The 25,126-nt window shown below is 54.9% G+C and overlaps 1 protein-coding gene across 7 annotated transcripts in view; it reads right to left on the reverse strand.

Moving 5' to 3' along the window:
• NPHP4 (nephrocystin 4) overlaps positions 1–25,126 on the reverse strand; it is a 109,011-nt gene that overhangs the window by 14,587 nt on the left and 69,298 nt on the right. For 6 of the 7 annotated variants that reach the window (XM_040459581.1, XM_040459554.1, XM_040459573.1 and 3 more), the window contains 6 exons: positions 24,718–24,869; positions 24,379–24,570; positions 23,757–23,944; positions 10,447–10,607; positions 6,760–6,937; positions 883–1,008 (listed from right to left, as the gene is read on the reverse strand). In XM_040459581.1, the coding sequence (XP_040315515.1) occupies positions 883–1,008; positions 6,760–6,937; positions 10,447–10,607; positions 23,757–23,944; positions 24,379–24,570; positions 24,718–24,869 (997 nt within the window). The remainder of the gene's footprint in view (positions 1–882; positions 1,009–6,759; positions 6,938–10,446; positions 10,608–23,756; positions 23,945–24,378; positions 24,571–24,717; positions 24,870–25,126) is intronic. The other variant, XM_040459591.1, reaches the window with a different exon arrangement.

Here is a 25,126-nt window from a genome sequence, read left to right on the forward strand (position 1 = left end):
GGCCACATCACAAGACCTCCTCTGCCTCGGTTTCTTCAACACTACAACCAGGAAGCCTGGAACGCCTCTCAGCCTGACTGGATCACAGCTCTCAGACCCCTCTGAGCATCTGGAGCCCTGGGGCCCCTCTCCCAGGAGAGCGTACGAACACCCACAAAGTCTTGGCTGGAGTTTCAGGGAGCTCGTGGGGTCCCAGAGGGCCTCGAGGAGCGGGGGCTTCATCCTGGGGCACGAGTTCAAGGCCAACAGCATCAGAGGACCGTCCACAAGGGAAGCGCAGGGCAGTTGTGGATCCACACCCGGTGGCCTACAACATGGGGACACTGCCCAGAGGGCGCACCCGCTTTTCGTCCCACTGACACCTACTTTGCTTCCAGGTCTGCGGGTTATCTAAGGGGACGGAAAACCCTGGACGCTCCCTGCTGTGAACAACATTCTCAGCAAGTGCAGCCTTACTCCCGGGCTCCGTAATGCTTTATTCCTCTCCCCGATGTGGGGTTTTCAAATTTGCTTTTTAAAACTCAGTCTCCGTGCATCCTGACCTTTTCTTCGTTTCCGCTTCCCCTGCAGATGGGCAGCTATCCAAAAACACATGCTACTCGCAGGATTGGAATCTGTCTACGGAACGGCGCAGACAGTCTCCACAGAGTGCGGTCTCCAGCGTGCTGGGTGCTGGGGCGGCCTGCTGGCCACTCAGGCAGGCACTGAGCTGGACACGACGGCCACTGCGCTGCCCCAGATCCAGAGGGACGGCAAAGCCCCACCCGGGCCCACACGTGCACCTGCGCGCACGCACGCACACACACAGCCCTCACTCCACCCCACCCCCACACCAATCTCACGTACAAGTGACCCAGCAGCCCCCACCCACTCCCCACTCACGTCTCGGCGCCCCGCGCCTAAGCAGGCTGCCTCCCTCGAAGTGGCCGGTTCTGTCATTCGAGATGACCCGTGACCTGGAGGGTGGCAACGTGCTGGAATCCCTTCCTCTCTGCTCACACACGTGACCTAAATGAAGTAAGTCATACAGAGAAAAACAGATACCATATGTTTTCACTCCTATGTGGATCCTGAGAAACTTAACAGAAGACCATGGGGGAGGGGAAGGGGGAAAAAAGTTAGAGAGGGAGGGAGCCAAACCATAAGAGACTCTTGAGGACTGAGAACAAACTAAGGGTAGATGGGGGGGGGGGGGGAGAGAGGGGAAAGTGGGTGATGGGCATTGAGGAGGGCACCTGCTGGGATGAACACCGGGTGTTGTATGGAAACCGATTTAACAATAAATTTCAAAAAAAAAAAAAACCCCCCAGCATAAGGTATTAACACTGAAAAGGAGTCTGATGAGACACATCAATATTCCCTGCAGGAAGTTCTGGTTTGCAAAGGGCCTGTCCGCACCCCCCAGCCTGCTAACACCCCAAAATGGCACGCTGGGTCCCGAATCTGCTTGGTGGGCGAGACGCGTCCGCTTCCCCACAGCGAGCTCAAGCTGCAGGTACTCAGGGCGCCTGCTCAGACTCAGGTCGTGATCTCCCAGCAGCCCCGTGATGTGGGACAGCTGTCACACCCCGGCGCCAGCCTTTCCGATGTCACCCTGCTCAAGGAAGGCCTCTGTGCACGTCCGCAAAACTCTGACAACACTCTGAAGGTAAAAGAGCCTCCACAAGCTAGAATCTTCTGGAGCTGTTCCCATAAAGAAGCCTCAGACAGAAGCATGAGCTTCAGAGGGATGGGGCACGAGCCCAGAGGCATAGGGCACCGCACAGCTGCCCAGGCTGCTAACTGGCCGATGTCTGCGAGGCCCAGGCCCAGGGACAAGGAGTGTTTGCCTGCAGAAACATCTCTCCCGGGAGGGAGGACGGAGCCTCGGTGCCCGGACACGACTCCCACCGCAAGGAGGCAGAGCACAGCTGATGACGTCAGATTTCCAACGAAACACTCGTGCAGCTGGCTTCCCTGAATCCCACTGGCCAGGGCGTAACACCTGCAGGTGTGGGGCGTCCTGGCGATCTCTCTGGGAGTACCCCCTCCCTGCCTCCACTCTGCCCAGGGGAGGACAGGACAGAGTGGCTTCCCGGCTGCACTCTGCCCTCCTCTGCCTCTGTTCTGCCAGAGGCGGCCGCTCTCAAGGGCGAGCCCGGCGCCGGGCATACGAGCACGCCCGTGACCACGGTGCGCGCAGGTCCTCAGCAGTGGTGACAAAAGTGACATTTTCATCTCCAGCTGCCTGACAGAGGGTCTCCCTCTCGACGGGTTCAGAGCTGAGGCTGGGGAGGAAACGCCTGTGCTTCAAGGCAGGTCACGTGGTCTCTGCCGGCCACCAATGGGGCCACCGCTGCAGCCGCCCCTGCAGACCCCGGGGATTAGCAGCTGGACCCTGCAAGCGCAGCCGGGGACCCCAAAGATGTGGGTGTGACAGCAGACCACTCTCAGGAGGCCAGCGAGGACAAAGGCTCTAACCTGGGCGTGGAGGAAAATGCTCGATTCAAAAATGACAGATCACCAGCTCTGGCCAAATCAAGGAGTGACTCACCCGGGCTGGTTGAGAGGCCGGCAATAAACGGTAAGCAGGGTCCTCCCCCCTGGGGACTTTCGTCCCTCTCGTTTGCAAATTCTTCAGTCGTCTTGAGCGTCTTCTGAGCATCCCAAACCAGACTGGCCTTCCCCCCAGCCTTTCTGCGACAGGGGCCGCTCCTGGTCACCCGTCCTACTGCCCACAGGTGCTCACAGCTCCACAAGCAGCCCCGGCAGGCGTGAGTGACGCGTCCGCGGCCTCCCACGCTCCATTAGGGAGACCACCGCCTGGGGCAAGGGCGGAGCCTCCTCTGACACAGCACCTCACTTCAGGCCTGGGGAGCGAGGGGTCAAGCCACCTGCCCACAGCAGGCAGAGAGCAGTCCCGGAGCCCAGGCGCCGCCTGCCGGGTGCATGCCAAGTCACTGTGACACGCCGGACAGCAGGACTGCCTCCTCTGCAGCAGGCCCCTCACTCGTCCGGCCACTAAGGCGGCCGCTAAGGTGACAATCCCACTCGTGCCGGCCCTGTGTCCTGAGAACGCGCTTCTGGAGCCCCGAATGTTCTCCATCTCTGCTCTGCTGGGAAGCTGAGAACTTGCCCACAGGGGTCCACCCACCGCCCACCCTCTGTGACAGAAGCTGTGAGTCTCCTGCCAAACACACTCCTCTCATCTCCCGGGGGTCTGTTTACCCCAGTGTCACAGGCTCGTGACGCTTTGTCCCCAAGAACAGAACCTGGTGTCAACATCCCTTTGCTGGGATCGGCGGCTGCTGACGCCTCAGGGCTGCTTTGTCCCCTCAAGTCCAAGAAGAACAGAAGTCGAGGCAAGACGGGCCCCCCGCTTGCTCTCCACCCGTTCGTGAATCTCTCACCACCAGGCCAGGTCACCATGGCCGGTGCTGGTCGAACACCCCCACAAGGCAGAACCAGCAGTGTCCCCAAGAAGCCCCGGGGCCCCTAGGGGGACAGATGGGCAGGGACACACAGCCTGGTCAAGCAGGGCCAAGCTCCTGCTCCCAGGAGCACAAGCCCCAAGTCTGACCCTCAACGCCCTGGTGCCAGCCAGCCACAGGTGCCCAGTTCCTGCCGCCAGCTGGGGCTCCTGGCTCTCAGCGCGGTTTCTTCCTGGTGAGGAGGGACGACGGTCACCAGAGTGTGCGGGCGGGACCAGCAGGATCACGTGATCACCTCCGGACGGACAAGGGCCTTCCCTGAGCTCCACCGTTTCCTCTGACGGTATCTGTGCTCACATCGGTGATTCACTCGGAAGCGGGACAATAAACCGGATGAGCTGAACGTACACGTGCTTCCTCAAGGCCCGGACGCAGCAAAGACACAGGCCTCCTCCGGGCACGGTCTGCGATCTCAAACTGCTGCGGGTTTTCTTTCCCTTCAGGGAGACTGGGTTAAGCTGCGGACCCACATGTTTGCTGTGGGAGCAGAAACGGCCTCAGGTGGGCAGGGCTCCCGACGCGGCGGCCGCAGAGCATGTCACCACTGTCCGGCCCCAAGTCCAGGCTCTCTGTCAAAGCGCACACCACCTGGTCCTCCTTCGGCCCTGACAACCCGGGGATCCACCCACGGGGCTGGGGATCGGGGCAGCCCCTCACTCTCCCGGGGTGCCCCCAGGAAGGGCTGCAGATACAAGTGATAACTGAGCTTCCCGATGAGCCACAGCCACACCCACACCGCACAGCCAGGACGGCTGGGACGGGACAGCATGGCTCTCGCGATCCCTACGTGACCCACGATCACCGAGAGACACGGCAGACGAGGCCACAGAGACCATCACGGAGCCCGTCAGAGCCGAGAGGCCGCGGGCAGGAGCACCACCCCCACCACGGGAAGGTTCACGGGAGGCCTGGGCGCGGAACGGGCCCCTCGTCCCGTGGCCTCGCGCTTCACCCCACGCACTGGGAATGCAGAGCCACGGAGCACCATCTGGGAGAGGCCAAGCGGGCACTGTGACACCGGCAATGACCCCGCTCCCTTCCCCCCGAGGCTCACACGGCCCTCATTCAATCTGCAGGCCTGTGCCTGCAGCTCGGCGCGGAACAATCGGTTTTATAAAGAAACAAAAGCTACGACACTTCTTTGTTTTATCCGAAAAATGCAAAATTTACACAGGCAACCACAGCGCGGCCACACGGACACAAGTGTGCTGCTCGGCATCTGTCCTTTGTCAGCCCCCCTCTGCGTCCTCGCCCCGGCCTCGCGGCAGCCAGCGGCTCCAGCTCTCTCCCCTCAGGCGCTATCGCTCTCTTGCAGGCAAAGTAGGGAAATGACAATTTAAGATAACATATAATGGAGCTAATCTTTCTTCTGAAGATAAGATTTAAAACCCGGAGTCACTGCACATTCGTGGGCTGGTGAATAAATATAAAAATAACCAACGCAATCTCAGAAACAGAGTGCCTCTCGCAGCTCCCTCGCTCGTGTGAGCTTCTGAATGATGTCTGCTTCTCACATGAGGCTCATTTATTTCTCCAGAACCTAATTGAGTTTTGCTGTTTCCATATTGTCTGTTTTCAAGGCTGCCTCGGATCCTACATTTGTAAACAAGCAGGCAGAAACCTCCCACCTGACTTAATGAGCTGTGCCCTCCTCCTGCTGCGGCCGCCCCAGCCCGCCCGCCTCTGCCTCTGCACCGCCCGCACGGCCGGATGGGGCCCATGGGGCTCCAGGCTTTAAAGTCGGGCTGGGCTTTGAGGAATGGAAAACTCCCCAATAAAACGAGAGAGGTTGGAGTCTCATCTAGATAGACACGGCTCCAGAAACCTCAAATGGCTTGCTTCCATCCTGCTCGCCATTTCACCCCAAAAAACCCCAAACCTTCCACAGGCCCCTCAAGGGAGACCGCGTGGGCTTGCCCTCTGGCCCCACAGGCCTCACTCCGGCCCTCTTCCCTGCGGGGGGCACAGGTAGGCGTGCCCGGCCCAACGTCCTGCCCATCAGGGCCTCGGTGGAGCCTCCAGAACGTCCAGGCGGGACCGCCGTAGCCCCGCCCAGCACAGCCCAGCGCCCTGCTACCCACACGAGGACGGAGGAGCACCTGGGCTGCGCTCAGGGTCTCTGGGGAGCAACCCTCGGGACACCGCCAGAAGAAGAAGGTCGGGGCGCTAGGCTCTAAAGAAGTGTGTTTCTCTGTTCCTTCATCCCCAAGCTGCATGGAGGTCGAGGAACACTTCTTGCCTCTCTCGTGATGAGGTAATTCTACGGGCTGATGCTCTAGATGGAAATCTCTCCTGAAACCAGGCATTTCATCTCTGTGACAGGGATGCCCCATAGACAGCACCAAGAAACAAAACGTGGCCAAGGCTGAGATGATCAGAAATCGGGAACACCAGGGGTACCTGGGGGGCTCAGTCGGTTGAGCGTCTGACTCCAGCTCAGGTCACGATCTCACGGCTCAGGAGTCTGAGCCCCGTGTCAGGCTCTCTGCTGTCAGCACAGAGCCCACTTTGGAACCTCTGTCCCCCTCTCTCTGCCCCTCCCCCGCTCACATATGCGCGCACGTGCTCTCTCTTAAAAATAAATAAACGTTTAAAAAAATAGGTTTAAAAAAAAAGAAATCAGGAACACCAAACAACTGGTGCCAGGACAGGCTCGGGGGTCAAGAGCAGACCTAGTGGTCGAGGACAGGCTCAGGGGTCAAGGACAGATGCCCAGTAATCAAGGACATATTCCCAGTGGTCAAGGTCAGGTGTCCAGTGGTCAGGGACAGGTGCCCGGTGGTCAAGGACAGAAGTCCAGTGGTCAGGAACAGATGATCATGGTCAAGGGCAGATGCCCGGTGGTCAAGGACAGATGCTCATGGTCAGGGACAGATGTCCAGTGGTCAAGGATAGATGGTCAGTCGTCAAGGACTGATGCTCATGGTCAAGGACAGGTGCTCAGTGGTCAAGGACAGAGGCTCACGGTCAAGGACAGAGGCTCACGGTCAAGGACAGAGGCTCATGGTCAAGGACAGAGGCTCATAGTCAAGGACAGGTGCTCAGTGGTCAAGGACAGATACGCACAGTCAAGGACAGAGGCTCATGGTCAGATGCTCAGTGAGTAGTCAAGGACAAATGCCCAGGGGTTGAGGGCAGACTCAGTGGTCAGACGTGAGAGATTTTCTCAATTCCTACTGATCACGTGATGCCCACGATACGGCCACGAGGGAGCTCATGCGCCAGCTGGGAAAATGAGCGTCCACCTGGGAGACGGCACAAGGCCAGGCAAAGCTACGGGGCCTCTTACCTATGTTGGCCAGGGTCAGGTGTAGCCAGCCCTTCACCACCGCGTAGACGCCGATGGGCTGGATGCTGCCAAGCCTGGTCACATCCCCACTCACCACCACGTCCTGTTCATATTCGGTCGCCACGACCTCGAGCTCGTGCGAGACCTGCACGGCCGGCCGCCCCTGGCGAAGGAGATGCTGCAGAGAAAGCGGCAGTCAGAGGGCGGCCAAGGCAGAGCTCACCTGCTGAAAACCTAAGTCCTCTCGGGTTTTCCCGCAAATTCTTTAATAAAGTGCACCCGATTCACCAAGTAAACGCCAAGGATTCACAAACAGGCCCGGCAGCCACCCTCCTGGAGCCTCCCCCTTCTGTGGGAAGAACAATGGAAAATGAGCAACGGAACAAGGCTGGGGACACAGAGCGGACCCCGTCCCCGGCGAGAGCTTCAGGAAGGAGGTGTAAACCAGGCAGGGAAGGCTGGAGGCACAGCAGGCCCAGAACGCAGAGTACAGACCCCCACACACAGCCGGGGCTGGGAACATCGCGCTTCAGCGTGGCTGGAAGACAGGTGGCAGGTGGGAGCAGGGTCACGGGGTGGCTGAGGCCCGACTGTGAGGGTCCACACCGGGACCGGGCTGGTGAGACCCAGCACCAGGACCTTCCTGACCCGGTTCCCTCTGCCGACCCAGCTCACCCCTCGGCGCTCTGCCTGAGCCCAAGCACCAGTGAGGCCCTCAGGGGGATGGCGGGACCACAGCCACCCCCGGGCCCGGCTGGGCCTCGGAGGCCGTGGTAAAGTCACCTGCCCTCTCAACTGGTGCTTCTCACACACTAACAGGCGCATGGGACCAGACGAAGGTCCCGGCTTTTGGAATTCTTCTGCGTCTACGGCACCAGGCATGAGCGGCTCTGGGGGCAGAGGTGTCCAAAATGACCCCTCCTTGGTGGGTCTGGCGGCTTCCAGGTGCTTCAGACCCTGCCTGTTTAGCAGCGCGGGCCCACAGAGCCCCCACATAACCACACACATGTTCACAGCCAGGACCCCCCTGGAGGACGGCCAACCGATCTCCGTTGCAGGAACCACAGCCTGCCACACCGGGAAGCAGAAGTGCCAAAAACCCAAAGCAGAACAAAACAAAAAACAAGACCTATCACTTCTCACTCTGAGATTGGAAAGACAGTCTTTAAGCTAACACCCTTAAAGGTGGGTGTATGGGACCAGCAGGCGCCCTCTTCCTCATCCAGGAGGAGCGGCCCCACCAGGCTCCCGGGCGGCACGCCCGGCTGGCTCTGCAGGCCGAGGCTTTCGCACATGCACACCTCTGACTCAGAAGCATGCTTCTGGCAAGTTCTCATCTGTGGACAGCCGAGCGTAAGAGCAAGGAGCACGAGTTCCGAGTCAGAACTGCGTGAAAAGCCTGGCGCTGCTCTCGCCGGTGTGACCCGGGGCCTCGGTTTCTCAGCCGGACATGAGGATAACGCAGCGTGAGCTCAGGGCCAGGTGGGGACACAGTCAGTGAAGCACGGGAGCCACTGTCACCATCACCCTAACTACATGGTCGTATTCTCAGGAACTGAAGATGCTGCCTGCACTGTCGCTCGCTCGCTCGCTCGCTCGCTGGCTCGAAGGGACAGTCCCCGCCCCACACCAGCAGCAGGCGAGGGCAGCCACGCCCACACCTTGCAGAGCACCCCTCCCGCAGGCCCGGCTCCTAACTAGCTCAGCATCTCAGAATCCAGGGGATTCTCTCCTCTCGGCCACATTTCCCATCTCACAACTTTTAAAGACTTTATTTTTAAGAAGTAAAATTTAACCTGAATTTATCCAAGTAAGTGTCAATAATCACAACAGCGTTTGTTTAAGAGGCTATTCCTAGAGGACAAGAGAAAATAACTTCCTCTCCAGGTGACGGCACCCAGGGACACAGGGCTCAGCTGGGGATGAGGTAGGAGCCACAGTGGGGCCCAAATCCACAGGGCCTCCTCTCTGCCCCTCCAGCGCGGCCCCGGTACCGCCATGAGTATTCCTCCCCACGTTCGTCCACTCCCTCCTCCCTCCTTCCCCATTCCCTCACCCCTCCCTCTTCCCTGCATTCATCTCTCCTCTCACCATTCCCTCCTCCCTCCATTCCTCCTCCCCTACTCCCTCCTTCCCTCAAGCCTCCCCCTTTCCTCCCTCCTCCCCCAACTCCTCATCCCTCCTCCCTTCCCTTATCCCTCTGCCCCCTGCTCCGTCCTCCCCCCACTCCATTCTCCCTCTTCCCCCACTCCCTCACCCCTCCTCTCTCCATCCATTCTCCACCCTTCTTCCCTCCCCCCTCACTCCGTCTTCCTCCTCCCCTCCGTCCACTCCCCTCCTCCCATTCCCTCCTCCCTTCCTCCACTCCCTCCTCCCTCCATCCATTCCCCCACCCCCTTCCCCCCTCCCTCACTCCCTCCTCCCCTCCTCCCATTCCCTCCTTCCTGCCTCTACTCCCTCCTCCCTCCATCCATTCCCTCACCCCTCTTCCCTCCTCCCCCTACTTCCTCATCCCTCCTCCCATCCTCATTCCTCATCCCTCCTCCCCCCTTCCCCCATCGCTCCCTCCGTTTGCTCATTCTCAGCCACACAGCTCCATGCCTACTGTGGGTCACGACTGTGCTGGAGATGGGGTAACCGTCCCAAGCCCACCCTCCAGGACATCACCAGCCAGTGTGGGAAACACACAGTGGCCACGATGATCCCTTGGGGCCGCACCGGACAATGACCCAGGAAGGCCCAAGGGACCGGAGTGAAGACCGAGTGAGGACCGAGAACCTGAGCTGACACCTGCGAGTGCGCGCTGCGGGCGACCCTGTTCCCCTGGGGGCAGAGATGGACACCGAGGCGGGTGGAGGGGGGACACAGCCCCGTCAGCCCTTAGGAGGAGAAAGGGGAGCGTGGCGCCAGGGGAGCCACGCGCATAGCCAGGGGCACCACGGGATGGCAGCCGTGAGCTCGTGAGCTCGCAGTGAGGGCCACCCAGCAGCAAGGAGTGACGGGGCTCACAGCGGGGGGGGGGGGGGGGCCGCGGGCCCCCGGGGCTGAATCTGGAAGGAGGTCAGCTAGCGGGTGACTCTCAGAGCCAGGGGGGCTGCAGCCGTGGAGCCGTGTCCTCTCGCACCTCCGTGCCACCACTGGGACGGCGTGTCCTCAGTCCCTGGCCCAGGAGCACAGTGCAACTACACTGACCCTCTGGGGGCAACTCTGGGGAAGAGCCTTAAATTCACCCACGGACACAGGTCTTAGTATACGAGGAGGAGGGAAAGCTTAGAGACAGAATCAGGTTCCATTACAGTGAGGAAAGCACGACTCGAGTAACCGAGAGCGGGCACCAGGTGATCTTGGCACACTCCACTTGGTGCCCCAGCTCCTACCTCCGGGCTGAAGGGGGGACTCCCGCAGGCCAGGCCGCTGCCCCCGGGGAAGGCGCATCCTCACGTCGAGGGGGCGGGAGGGGACCTCACCAGGGGTCAGTTTTGGGGGGAGCGGACCGATGGCTGAGAAAATAGAACCCGGTGTTGCACAGCTGAGACCGCGTGAAAACCTTCTCCTTGGGGCGGGACAGGATTTGTGAACAAAGAAGTCAGACCCCGGTCCCGCACCGGATGATGACCACCGAGCGGGCGGAGCCTCCCAGAAGGGCCACCCCACCCGGGCCGGGCTCGGCCCGCAGAGCGCAGCCACCTTCATCGGGACGGCTGCAGATCCAATGAGGAGCAGAGAGTCTCCATCCCAGACGTCCACCTGGAGGGCCTGCGCGGCCAGGTAGTGGCTGAACCGACTCTGCTCTCCGGGCCTCAGGAATCCAGGCTCCGCCAGGAACTTGAGCTGAAAGCCAGGACAGCCTGTGCAAAGAGGCCCCAAATGAGTCCACAGGTGATGAGAGCCATCTATAATCTTCACACTTTGAAGAGATTTCTGCTCTGGTCACAATCACTAATTTCTGCTTCCGTCGTAACTACAGTTTAATAAACACATTAATCAAAAACGTCATAAAATATCCAAGTTTACAAAACAAAGAGTCGTGTCCGGAAGTCTGCATTTCTTCCCAATACATACAATGAACTCCTCCCAAAACACGATTTAGGGTTTTCACCGAACCCTCGTGGAACAGTCCCTCCCAAACGGGGACAGGCGTCCCGGTGGGACTGCCGGGGGAGGCCGTGATTCCGTGTGCAGAGTTTAAGGAGCATCGCAGTCTGTGGTCTGCGTCTGCTGTCAGAGCGGGGCCGGCAGACAGCTGTGGGAGCTCGCGCTGAGGTCGAGCTGAGCACACGGGCTCGCGAGGCCCAGCCTCTGCCCCAGCACGGGGCCTCCTCGGGGCTGTCCCGGCCGCCAGGCTTATTACTGACAAGGGAGCAGACGGCAGCCCAGGCCTTCAGCCTCTCGAAGCGGCAACACCATCCGTTCTACGTCGGCAGAGACAGCGAGCTGTAGCGCCGGGGAACACGCTCACGGAGCCCCTGGTGAGCCCAGTACTAAGTCTCGGGAGGAAGGGCCACGTGTTTACTCAGCAGGGGGAACGGGTTCCAGGGTCCTCTCCCCACCCCAGGGGGGCCCACACAGTAACGCCCCGTCTGCTCTCAGGACCAGGACAGTGCTCCCTGTGGAAGGAGGGAAGCCGGTCGGGACAGGACACAGCACTGGGGGCTGAGAGCGGTTGGGGGTGGAGGGCCTCACACGGGCCCAAGGGATACAGAGCCAGGACCAGCTGCCAACGGCCTGGCACCGGCCACAGCGAGGGAGGTCACAGGGGCACCTCCTGGAGCGGGGGAGCAGTTAGGAGTCAGGACAAAGGCTCAGGGAGGGCCGGCCGTGACACCATGCAGGCCAGTCCCGAGCATCACATCTCCAGTGACCAGACAGAGTCACAGGCTGAATGGAGGCCAAGGACACCCACCACCCCTGCCCCAGTGCCACCAGCCAGCTGAGACATCCGGTGCTCTCTGGACACCCCTCCATAATGGGTGGCTCAGAGGCATGGTGGACACTGGAACAAAGACCTGTGACCAGCCCAGCCCCAGCTCAAGGCACCGATGCCACAGCTCCACCCGCCAGGTGCACCTGCACTGCGGAGAAGGAACAGCTCGGGCACCGGCTTCCACGCCGGTCCGGCTTCCGACTCAAAGAGGCAGAATAGATCTGAACCCTGTGGGCCAACTTCCCAAATGACACCCACAGACACCTGGCCCTGGGGGCTCCATGCTCCACCCCAGGGTCCCCCAGGCCCAGACTCTCCACCCGGGTTCTACTTGCTCGCCAATGTCCCCGCTGGACCCTCGACGCTCCTTCCCACCCTGGCTCCTTTCCAGCCTGCGAGGCTGGCTCCTTCCCCCTCCCCATCACTACCTCCTATCAGCTGCCCGGTCTTCTTGATGCAACATAATAACTGGGGCCCCCCCCCCACCACGCACCAAACACCGCGTGGGGATCACATGGGAGAAGAGGATGAACGGGTCCCAGCCTGATGGAGCTCACGGTCTCAGGACAACACACTGAGCCCAGAGCTGATGGTGTGCTGAGCACCTGGAGGAGGCCTGTGGGGCTGTGGGGGCCCTCCTGGTCTGGGCCCAGCCTCAGGGCTCTCATGTGGGAGCCGCCCAGTCCCCCCGCCCCTCGCAGGCTTGGGTCCCTTCACTCTGTCCGGCTCAAACGACCGGCTCCTCCGACCGGCTCCTCGGCGGCCTCCCCCGAGGCCTCCGCTCCCTGTGGTCCATCCCACATCACTGCCACAGCATCCACAAAGGGAGCCCTGTGCCATCTCCACCACCCTCAGAAGTCTGCGATGCTGCTGACCATCTACTTAACCAAGACAGACCCCAGGGGCAATGGCACCTCCCCAGGGTCCGCTCAGGCTCCCAAGCTTACCTCCCTCTCCACCCTCACAAACACCGAGCCCCAGCCCCCCACCCCCACCCCCGGGCTCCTTCCTGAGCCTCAGTCCAGCCACACCCCTGTGTCCAAGTCTCACGGAGGCTCTTCCTCTGGCTGGACGGTCCTCAGCCTCTGCCCCTCCTTCCTGCCTCACGAACACCCCTGCTCCGTGAAGGCATCCACAACTCCCACAGATGACAGGCACGTTCTAAGACTACAGTCTACAATCACCAATGAACATACGGCAGCTAGGAATATCTAGGCACCAAATGACAACGCAAAAATCTAGAGACACGAGGAGAAACAGATAAAAACATAATAATAGTAAAAAAAAAAAAAAAAGACATAATAATAGTAGAGAACAACTAATCACTTTGTTTTCAAGGCAGGTCAAGTCCACAATAAATAAGGATATGAAAGACCAGACCAGCTAATCCCTGAGGTGGAACGTGTGCATATACGTACGACACCGCTCCCCAACAACAGAATACATCTTTCGAATGTATTTGGGACGTTAATAAAAGTTAATTTTGTGTTAGGCCACAAAGAAAACCTAACTATACTCCATAAGGTAAAAATATTACAAATGATATTCTCTGATCACAATGCAACAAACCAGAAATTGGAAACAACTTTTAAAAACAAATTTACAACTTACTTTTAAATAATTCAATGTCAAAGGGGAAACAAAATTGAAATAGATTTTCTAGAAAAGAATGAAAATTCTACTTATCTGAATCACCAAAACATAATGCAGCAACCAAAGGAAAATTCATAGCCCTGAATACTCTGCATCCATAAAGACAGAATTAAAATAAATGAGTTAAATAACTCAAATTAGAAAAACAACAGTAAAGAACACCCGCCCCCCCCCAAAAAAAGTAATAAAGATAAAGGTAAGATTTCGTTGGTTTGAAAACAAATAAACAGCAAAACCCACCATGAGGTACACTTCTGAGTCTTTGGAAAGACGGGTAAATAGAAATAAGCAAGTGAGGAAACGTCCCTGTGCCAGGCAAGTCTGCTCCTGCCCCATGAGGGCCGTTCTCTTCATGTTAACCTATGGATTCCCCAGAACCCCTAAAAAGGGTCTAACAAGTTCATTTGGAAAACCAGCCCAGCCAGAATGTACAGAGAGGTGGGGGACGGGGAGGGGCAGGGCTGCTATAAATACAAAGCACAGCCAAGTAGCACCTCTGACCAAATAGCATGCCTGCCTTTCGTGGTCAGATAATCTAATGCAGAGTCTGACAAACCAAAGCCCACAGGCCGATCTAGCTGGGAGCTAAGAATGGCTTTCATCTTTTTAAAGAGTTGTTAAAAAAAAAAAAAAGAAAAGAAAAGAAAAAAAAAGGAAGATTCCAGAGGGAACATATGTAACCCAGAAAGTCTAAAATATTTACTATCTGGTCCTTAACAGAAATCAGTTTGCCAACCTCTGGTCCAATGGAGCAAAATATAAAATCCAGAAATAAACCCACTTAATAAAAAAATGTTGGTACGTGATAGGGGTGGCCCTCAAGTCCCTGAAAAAAAAAAAAAGATGTCCTTTTTAATAAACAGCACTGGGTCAAAAGGAGAGACATTTGAAAAAAGATAAACTTGGATCCCTATCTCCCATCACACAATAGAATAAACTGCAAATAAACCAGAAATCTCATGTGAAATACGAAACCTACAAACCCTCCAAGAAAACGTGTGCTGCTCTCTACGAGCTGGCGAGGAGGACGCCCTCATATCCAGGACTCGGGAAAACTCAGAAGCAATACAAAGGAAGACTGGCACATTAGACGGGACGCAAACAAAACTTTACTTTGGAAAACCCACCAGAAGCAAAGTAAAGACAAAGCGGAGAACGTATCTGCAACTGACGTCACAGGCAACAGTTAATCCCCCTAATAAACAGAGTTCCCAAAACAGAGAACAGAACGGACAAACACTCAGGGAGAGAAATGGAAAAAGACAGGAATAGAAGTTTGCAGACAAGGACAAATCTAAAAGACACTCCACTTCACTCGTTATAACAGAAATGCAAATTAAAACTTCACAAAGATCCATCTCACATGATCAGACTGTAAAACTCCCAAAGGTAAGCAACCCATTTTGTGGGCAAGGCCCTGAGGAAAGAGGCAGCCCCAGGCACTGCCAGTGAATCACAGGAAGGTCATGGGCTAAGCCGGTGGGGGGGGCAGGGAGCGTGGGTAACCCAGTGGGAGGGGCTAACCCGGTGGGGGGCGGGTGCTGGCACATCTGTAACCTGACAGCTTGCCAACGCACCCTAAACACACAGCGCCAGGCGCAGAGAACACGTTGACCCCGGTAACTAACTGCCACCTTCTCTGAAAGGCAAAGCCCTGGAACCAGCCCGAGTGTCCCTCAGCAGGAGACCAGGCCGAGTGAAGCACAGGGCAGGTGCCCAGAGCAGTTCGATGCGGCGTGGAAACCAGCGCACAGGGGCTCCATGTGGAGTCAGGTTCGGGGCGTAAGGTGAACTGAAAAAAGCAAGTGAGAAAGAGTGTTATTTGCTATGCTACCTGTTGAACAAAGAAACAAGGAGAAATAGAAATATCGTTGCTTACTTTTTAAAACAAAAACATCAGAAGGAGAAGCTGGAAACTAAAAGGCTGGTTACCTCTAGGAGGCTGAGTGGGGTGTGGATGGTCTGGAGAGGACAAGGGGTTTATATTTTGAGCCATGTAAATATTCCAACATAAAATTAAAAACAAATGGAAACCAGTGAATCTGACTGAATATCAAATTGGTACCAGCTCCCCAGAATCGTCTCCAGGTCTGTCCTCAGCGGGACGTGGCCCAGGAAGGGAGAACGCCAGAAATCTGAGCCCTCCACTCAGTGTCTGTGCCCTTAGCATTAACAGTAGCAATGTAATTCTTCTTTTTTTTAATGCTTATTATTTATTTTTTGAGAGAGAGAGAGAAGGAGAGAGAGAGAGAGAGAGAGAGAGAAGCAGAGAGAGAGGGAGGCACAGAATCCGAAGCAGGCTCCAGGCTCCGAGCCGTCAGCACAGAGCCCAACGCAGAGCTGAAATTCACAAACCATGAGATCATGACCTGAGCCGAAGTCAGACGCCCAACTGACTGAGCCACCCAGGTGCCCCAGTAGCAATATAATTCTGAAAATACATGATAGAAATTGTAAGGAAAAGTAAGTAAATACATTATCAGGAAACACGATTCCCAGTATAAAAAGATACAAATAAATTCCTTTGAGGAAAAAACTAAATCTCAATGAGGAATACCAGTGTGAACTCATGCTACAATATACTCTCCAGCTCTACCCAGGGAAAGGCTTAGAAGCAATGTGACCCAGAATCAAAAGCACCCCAGCCCTGGGTCTCTAAGCGTGCCCCACACAGGAGAAGCAGCTGGTCCAGGTCGGAGGCAGAGAAGGCACATGGGGAGCCCAGGACATGGGGCCGTTCCAGAAAGCGAGGCTGCGTCAGGGCTCCTGGCCCACTGGGAGGTCTCCTACCGGCCAAACATAGGGAAGCCTGAGCATCAGAAAGTAGTAACGATTGGGGGTGCCTGGGTGGCTCAGGTGGTTAAGCCTCCAACTTTGACTCAGGTCATGATCTGAGGGTCTGTGGGTTCAAGCCCCATGTCGGACTCTGTGCTGACGGCTCAGAGCCTGGAGCCTGCTTCGGATTCTGTGTCTCCCTCTCTCTCTCTGCCCCTCCCCCACTCACATCCTGCCTCTCTCACTCTCAAAAATAAACAACAGGGGCGCCTGGGTGGCGCAGTCGGTTAAGCGTCCGACTTCAGCCAGGTCACGATCTCGCGGTCCGTGAGTTCGAGCCCCACGTCAGGCTCTGGGCTGATGGCTCAGAGCCTGGAGCCTGTTTCCGATTCTGTGTCTCCCTCTCTCTCTGCCCCTCCCCCGTTCATGCTCTGTCTCTCTCTGTCCCAAAAATAAATAAACGTTGAAAAAAAAAAAATTTTTTTTTTTAAATAAATAAACAACAAAAAAAGTAGTAATGATGAATTTAACACACTGAATAAATATCAGAGTGATGTTCTAAAAACAAAACAAGAACACGGACAGGACATGTATCAACTGTGGACTGTCCCTACTGGAGTAGCTGTTACAACTTCTTACTCTGCAAACTGGAAATTGAAGGGAAAGTATCAAGCTTTTGTTCTGTTTTGGAGGATGTATATGTAGTTCACCCTTGGTTGATAAGGAAAAATTTTTTGTTAATAGAAGAATGTCAGTTAATGGAGGGAAACCAAATGATAAAAATCAGAAAAACTACCACTTACAAAATTCCAACTCAAGTTTATTTATTTATTTTTGAGAGAGACTGAGCGAGTGTGCACGAGCAGAGAAGAGGCGGAGAGAGAAAGAGAGTCCCTTTTGGGGACTCGATCGCATGAACCATGACATCATGACCTGAGCGGAAACCAAGAGTCGGGACGCTTAACTCAGTGGGCCACCAGGCGCCCCGACAAAATTCCAGTGAAAGACTTGACCCAGGCAAAGCTCCACCAAGGATGTTAGAAGAGTGGGTGAAAGTTGTTGGGTGGGTACTCACGTGGAGCCCAAGAATGGCCTGAGAACTCCGTGCTGAGTGCCAAGGGGAGCCACCTCCCTTCCCCCAGAGGCACGTGGGGCGGTGCCTCACCCAAGGGACCAAACCAGCACCCTCACCATGAGCCCTGACCTCGACGCTGCAGATGGGATGTCACATGAGGCACGTGGAACGTTGGTGCCACATCCAGACCCTGACGGAGCGCGGAAGCCCTGACCCTCCGTGCGCGAGACCTACCGAGGACCAGAGTCAGTAACAGCGTGCGGAGACCATCACATGCACGCAGAATGAGGGCCGTTCTCCAGGACCACTCGCCTGGGCCCTTCAAACAGCCACTGTCGCTGGAAAGAGAAGGCAGGGGACTATTCCAGAGGAAAGGACATTAAGGAGGTAACCCCCAATACCACGCAGGTCCCAGACTGCGTGTCACAGAGAAAAAGCAGCCACAGCAAACATTCTGAGGGAAAACGGGGATGGGGCAGTGAGACTCCTGTCCGTTCCAGGACAACGGTGGAAGCATTTCTCAGTAAAGCCTGACACTGTGTTTAGAGGTGAAGTGCCACCTCCCCTGATACTGGCTTTCAAATGATCAAGGGAAACAGAGGAACGGCGAATGCAAGCGTGTCACAGTACACAGACACGGTTTTGGTAGGTGGGGACGTGAGATTGTATGCAGAGAAGGCACAGGACACAGGAGAGCCACCAAGGAAGAGGCAGCACCCAATGGGCCCAGAGCGGGGCTGGCAAACGCCAGCACGAGAGTTCTCCGGACCAGGGGGCTCCCAGCTGACCCAGAGCTCCAGCTCCCGTGCCAAGAAAGGTCCCATTGGCCTAGACATCGGGAGGAACGTGTTAGAGACACCCAACTCCAGGCCAGAAAGCAAAGGAAGTAAGGGGAAGAAGGCGTCGCATGTGTGCGGGAGGACAGGACCACAAATGGCTGAGCCCCCCTGAAAAGAACAGGGACAGCAGTTGGCAAGGGAGCTCTGTCCTGAGGAAAGGAGGCAACAAAACACAATTCTCCTCACGAGCCAGAACACTGAGAAACGGGAGCCTGGGGCAGAGGCAGCCACCAGGTCCAGGGCCGTGGGTTCTGGAAACTTCTGTCCGGGAGGCTGCCACGTCTCCCGCTGGATCAAATCTACTCTAATGGATGGGCATTGGGGAAAACTGCTTGGCAAATCAACTAAAGATGACCACGTGTGCCCTAGAGCAGTTTCACTCGTGGGTGCACACCCAACACCAGTGCACGCGCATACATATGCACCCAAAGAAGGCGCAAAAGCCGGAAACGAGTCACATGTCTGTGGGCAACCGAATGGATAAATGGTGTGGAATACTCAGAGGAAGAATTTCCATACAGCCAAGATAAAGGCCGAACCACCGCTCCACGCGGCAACCTGGATGGACCTCGCGGACACGTCCAGCAGAAGTGAGACTCAGAAGGGCACGCACAACATGACCCGGCTCCAGTCCAAAACCACAGGTGCGCTGGTCTACAGTGACAGACTCTGAGGGGCGTTCACCCCTGGAGAAGCCAAGGATGGGGGGCGGGGGAGGCCCAGGTACCAGTCTGCAGTCCTATCGGGGTGGCTGGGCTCGTGGTCACACAGCGGTGTTCACTTCGTGAACACTACAACGTTTATAAACATTAACTCAAAACGGATCACAGACCTAAACTTGAAACACAAAACTCTGGTACCCGGGAAGACAGGGGACACAAATCCAGGTGACCTTGGGTGTGGTGACAGGTCTTTCGCTCTAATACCAAAGACACAAGGCACCCATGACAGAAATAACTGATAAACCGGACTCCATTCAAATCAAAAACGTCTGCCTTCCCAAAGACACTGGTGAGACCACGAACAAGGGGAGCCGCAGGCGCAGAGAAAACATCCGCAAAACACACATCTGATGACGGTCTTTTGTGCAAAATAAACAAGGAACTCTTAAAACACAACAGTAAGAAAACCTAGTCTACAAATACGCAAAAGGAACGGGCAGACAGCTCCCCAGAGAGACGGGCACGTGGCAAGTCACTCTTTGCGGACAGGCTCCCCATCGCACGCCATCGGGGAAACGCAAGCCAACCGGCAGCGAGATACCACCGTGTACGTGTGAGAACGGCTAAAACCCACAACACCGACAACGCCAATGCCGAGAGGGTGTGGAGCAGGCCCGCGCTCGTGGCTGGCGGGGACGCAACACGGTGCAGCCACTCGGAAAGACAGTCCTTCAACAGCAAACATACCCTTACCTTGCGACCCAGCAAATGTGCTCCCAGGTGTCACCCGAGAGCGCTGAAAATTTATGTCCACACAGAATCTGAGCGAAGATGTCTATAACTGCTTTATTCGTAAAGGCAAAAACTGGAAGCCGTCAACATGCCCTTCAGTAGGGGAACGGAGAAATACACGGTGGTCCCTCCCGACGATGGAACGGGACGCAGCGCTAAAAAGAAATGAGCTACCGAGCCCCAAGAAGTGATGGAGGAATCTTAAATGCATACTACTAAGTGAAAGAAGCCAGTCCGAGAAGGCTACGTCCTATACAATTCCAAGCATACGACACCCTGGAAACGGGAGACCGTGGGGACAGGAGAAAGATCAGTGGTGGGGAGGGGGGAGGGGGGCGGGGAGAGGGAGGGTTGAAGACGTGGAGCACGGGGCATATGTGAGGGGTGAAGTTATTCTGCACGATACTGTACGGGGATCTAGATGTTCTGTGTTTGTCAAAACCCGCAGAATGTACACCACCAGGAGCAAGCCTTCGTGCGAACTCTGAGCTTTAGTTAACAACAAAGCGTCAACACTCGTCCATCGACTGTGACAAACATCCACACCTGATACGAAAGGCTGCTAACTGGGGAGACTCTGGGAGCAGCGGGTATTTGGGAACTCTGGACGACCAGCTCAGTTCCTCCATAAAACTAAAACTTCTCTAAAAAATAAAACCTATTAATTTTCAAAGGCTGGTGCAACTGAACGCTTTGTTACACACATGTTCTATCTCAACAACAGAAAAAAACGTATCCTAAGTGAGGCTCAAGAGAGGCTAGGTGCTAGACTGCGAGGACCCCAAGCTGGGCCACAAGGAAGGACCCCAAGCTGGGCCACAAGGAAGGACCCCAAGCTGGGCCATGAGGACCCCAAGCTGGGCTGCGAGGAAGGACCCCAAGCTGGAGCTGCTGGAGGGAGCCCAGACCCACCCAGGCAGGGGCAACATTGGCTAAGTCAGCTGGGTAAGACACAGAAAGGAACTTTTTTTTTGGACTTGAACTTAAGAATTCTGGACTTTGAATTCTAATTCATAATGACAAATTTTGATTTTGGAGTTTAACTTCTTTGGACCTCAACCTGCAAAGAAATTTCTTTTTTTTTAAGTTTTTTTAAAGTTTTATGTTATTTTGTGGGTGAAACAGCACAAGTACGGGAGGGGCAGAGAGAGAAGGAGAGAGACAGAATCCCAAGCAGGCTCTGCACCATCAGAGCAGGGCCCGATGGGGGCTCAAACTCATGAACTGTGAGATAATGACCCGAGCCAAAACCAAAAGTTGGACACTTACCCGACTGAACCACCCAGGCACCCCAGGAAATTTAATTTTTGAACTAATTTCTCTCTGAGAAATTCATACGGTAAAGGAGTTTATATTCCAGTCAGGCCTTCTGTATGGAATCGCCTAAACAATATCCCTTTAACCTCACCGCAGAACCTCCGAGAGCTGCCCTAGAGAACGTGGCCAGATGGGGCTCAAAACAGGAAATGGAAGAGGAGACACGTTCTCGGCAACAGGTGCATGGGAGCCTTGAAATCAATGCACTATTCTGATCCAGCTCAGAGCCTTCTGGGGACATGAGCTCAACTGTCCACCAATGGTCCCAGGAGGACGGGCAAAGAGAAGGCAGTCGGTTCGGGAGAAGTGGTCCCAAGAAGGCTGGGAAACCCAGGGAGCTGAGAGAACAAAACCTGGGAATGTGGCAAAGGTCCTTTCCTGGCCCATGTGCTTCCAAGCAGAGGGACCTCCTGCGCCCACCCTCTGTCCAGTGCAGGCTCCTCCCCAGGCCAAGGACAGCTCATCAGCCGGAGGGTTTTGGAGAAGGAGCAGACCTGAGCTGCACCCCCTTCCCCTCTGTCTTTTCAGACTTGCCTGCAGGGAGAGAGGATGCCAGGGGCCTCAGACAAGCAGGGGGCAAGGGCTCTGCCCTGGGGTCCGCGGCTGGCGTCAGCTGTGCAGCTACCTCTGCCGGCAGCAAAGCCCATCGGATGGAGAGGACCGCCAGCAAGACGCCCGGCTCTCGGACCCACCAACGCCTGCAACAGCTCTGACCCTCTCGACCGATTCTGACCTTGTGACCTCCCCCCACCCCCCGGCCCAGCAACTTGGCTGACCCTGTCTGCTGTTTTCTAAGCATTTATGCTTATTTTCAAATTTCTCTCCCTCCACATTTTTTGGATTTGTTCTGGTTTTCCCCCAAACTTCATGAGTTGAACAATTAGATCAGCATTTTAAAAAATGCTTTCTTCTTTCCCAATACAAGCATTTAAAGCTGTAAATTTCCCCTGGGGCACCTGGGTGACTCAGTTGGTTAAGCATCCAACTTTGACTCCGATCATGGTCTCACGATTTGTGAGTTCAAGCCCCACATCAAGCTCTGCACTCTAAACATAGAGCATACTTCAGATCCTCTGTCGCCCTCTCCCTCTGCCCCCCTCTTGCTTGCTCTCTCTCTCAAAAATAAATATAAAAACATTTAAAAATAAATAAAAAGTAAATAAAGTCATTTCTATTTTTATTTCTTCATTAACCTATGGAATAATTACAAATATATTTTAAAATTAAAAAAACAAAAAACCCGGCAGTTCAGAGCCTTTTTTGGGTGAGGGAATGGTTGATTTCTGATCTGCAGCGTTTCGGTCAGAGAATGCCACACCTTTAGATCGGATACTGAGTCTCCTGGTACAAGGTGATGCCTGCGTGATGGCCTAAAACATACACACATGTCTGTGAATGATCAGTTTCCATAAGTCTCAAAGTATGCTTGAAAAGAACACATATTCTCTAAACTGGTCCTGCAGGTTTTGTAAGATCATCTTTTTAGACTGTATTTTACAATTTCCCCCATTATTTTCTGCCTGATATGTCAACTCACTGACAGGTCGGTCCAATCTTCTGTGACTGCAGGTTTGTCAATTTCTGCATAAAGTCTATCAATTTTTCTTTTATATTTTGAGGCTATGTTTTCTGGAAGTTCAACAGATACAGAATTATTTATTTTCTTAGTGATTATTCCCTCGATTATATTTCATAGGTTTCTTTATCCCTAGCACCGCATTTGCCTTTTGCCTCTTTTGTCTGTGCTAATGTCGTTAAACTACCCTCATATGATTAGCATTTTAACACATCGTTTTCCACCTGCCCTTTCTACTTAAGAGACACAAGGTACCCAGCTCTGCCCCTTACCATGTGACTGACCATCAATAAAAACAACACTTTTGATCTGTTTTGATCTACTGCAGTTTAAATCCACTGGTTTATAATGATACCAGAAACAAACTTCGGCCCCACTCTCAAAGGATGCTAGGGAACTGGCTAATTATTGTGAAAATTAGTAAATAAAAGGGAAGAACTGAGCATTATTCTGCCTTTCCTACGTGAACTGTACCTCAGAAAGTTTCTCTTCATGGAGGCATTCCAGCTGACAAATGAAGAGGGGTTCCAGAAGGAGAATGCCACCACTTAAACCCTGAGCATAATTATCCGCCCATCAGCAACGGACCTAGTGGCCACTGACACGGCACAGACAGAAGCGACCGGGCCCTACGCAGCTGCCAGAGGTAGTGAATGCAACCCCGGCCCCGGAGAATTCCTGCCCAAAACAAAAACATGCCTCTGGCCACGCACATAGATCTCACTCCCAATGTACAGAAAAAACAGGGGACAGAGAGGGACATGCTAAATGTCATCACTGGGACGCAAAACCCCAGTGCAGACTGAGGGGAGCTCCACGCGACAAGCAACGTGGCTACTTCAACAAACAAATCGGAAGCAGAGACTGGGAACGGCAGGGGGACCGCAGACAGACACAAGAGCGACGCCACTACAACGTCCAGGGAAACGTACCTGAGAAAACCTTTAAAAATGTTATCATCCTCAAAAAAACAAAAACAAAAACAAAAACAAAAACCCTTCTTCAACCTCAAAAACAAAATGCATGAAGTTACTGGGAAAATGTTAACATCAGCTATTTGATGGCATTATGGGATTATTATTCATTTCAAGCAGGATATACTGAGTTTACAGTGTTCAGAAAGGACTCCTTAGTTTTTAGACACATGTAAGGAAATACTCGTGGATGAGATCAGACGACGTCTGGGGTTTGCTTCGAAGCGACCCTGGCTCGGGGAGGGGTCTGGGGTGGGGGCCCGCCGGCGGACACACTGGTTCCCTACACCGTTCCTTCCAATTCTGCACGTGCTGGAAATGTTTCATCACGCGTCATTTGAAAATAATAGAACTTGCAGACAAGGCTCGGTGCCGGGCTTCTCACGCCCACCAGACGCACGAGCACTTACCAGCATCGGAGGAATCATCTCTGTCGGCAAGAACCAGGAGATGCAGCGGAGAACCGGGGAGCGTCCTGCCCGCCTCGTCCAGCCTGACCAGCTGCAGCCGCGGCGTTGTCACGGGTGGGAAACGGTAGAACTGGAAGGTGAAATACACGGTCTTTGGCCACGGCGCTGCCCGGCTGTCTTGGGACACTCTGAATCCAATAAGAGCCCAAATTAATCGAGCCTCCAGAGCAGAGAACCTGGGCTTTCAACAGCCCAGTGCCACAGGCCACACGCCGCCTCGTCCGCCCACCGGGCGGCTCCACCGGGAACTCGGGGAGCCCGCTGGACAGCAACCCACTTCAGCCCCAGCTGGAGAACCTGCCCACGTAGCCACACGAATACCGAAGAATTGACCAACACAACACATTCAATCACAGAAGACCAGGCAAAAGCAGGTTTGACCGCGTTCAGAAATGGCTGAGTGGGCGTCGTAGTAAGATGAAAATAAAAACAGACAGCGTCCCTTAGTCTGGTAAGATCTCAGCATGGAGGGTTCTCCCAGCTCAGAACCACACAGAAGTGTTTCTTCAACGCAAGGAAAGCGAGAGCCAGAAAGAGGAACACAGAACACTTAAGAACGTACCTGCTAAAGGCAAGAAACTGCAGTACTATTTCGTTGCCTTGTAGACAATCGGATTCTTCCTTCTGAGGGTTGAATTGCACGGGGTCTGCGGGATTTACAGTCTCGGCTGGTTGCTTATTGGCATCCAGAATCTCAGGAAAACCGGAGGCCTGCAGGAGCACCATCGAGGCCCGCGAGAGCTTACTTCCAGAGCTGAAACAGAAAGACCCCCGCAGCCGGCCTCCAGGAAAGAGACAGGGAGGGGCAGGACCTGTGGCCCCACCTCTGGGGACAGCCTGTTGTTCAGGGTCCGTCTTCACGGCACAGCACACACCGGGCCCTCCCACGGCCGCCCCTCACCTCCTGGCCTGGACGCCCGCAACAATCGGGACGTGCACCGGTGTGAAAGGCAGCTCCTGCAAGTGTTCGGCAACAGATGCTCCCAGGACCAAGGACGCCTGGCTCAGCTCGGTTTCCAGGTGACAGATCCTGCCCTCCAAAGGGAGCCCCTGCTGAGCAAAATGTGGGCCCGGGTGAGGCCAGCCAGGATCCCAGCCTGTAACAACCAAGGATGCTGGGGTGTGGGGGTTCGCGGACGAACCACCTCTGTCGGACTGCCAGCTTCAGCAAATGAAAACACAGGAGGCCCAGTTGCCTTTTAACATCAGGTAAACAATGAACGATCTCGGTATAATGTAAGTACGTCCCGTGAAATATCCACGACTGACTTATACTAAAAAGTCACCGTTTATCTGAAACTCGGGTTTAT

This window comes from Herpailurus yagouaroundi, unplaced genomic scaffold, assembly GCF_014898765.1.
Source record: "Herpailurus yagouaroundi ecotype Mexico unplaced genomic scaffold, PumYag 77, whole genome shotgun sequence".
NCBI lineage: Eukaryota > Metazoa > Chordata > Mammalia > Carnivora > Felidae > Herpailurus > Herpailurus yagouaroundi.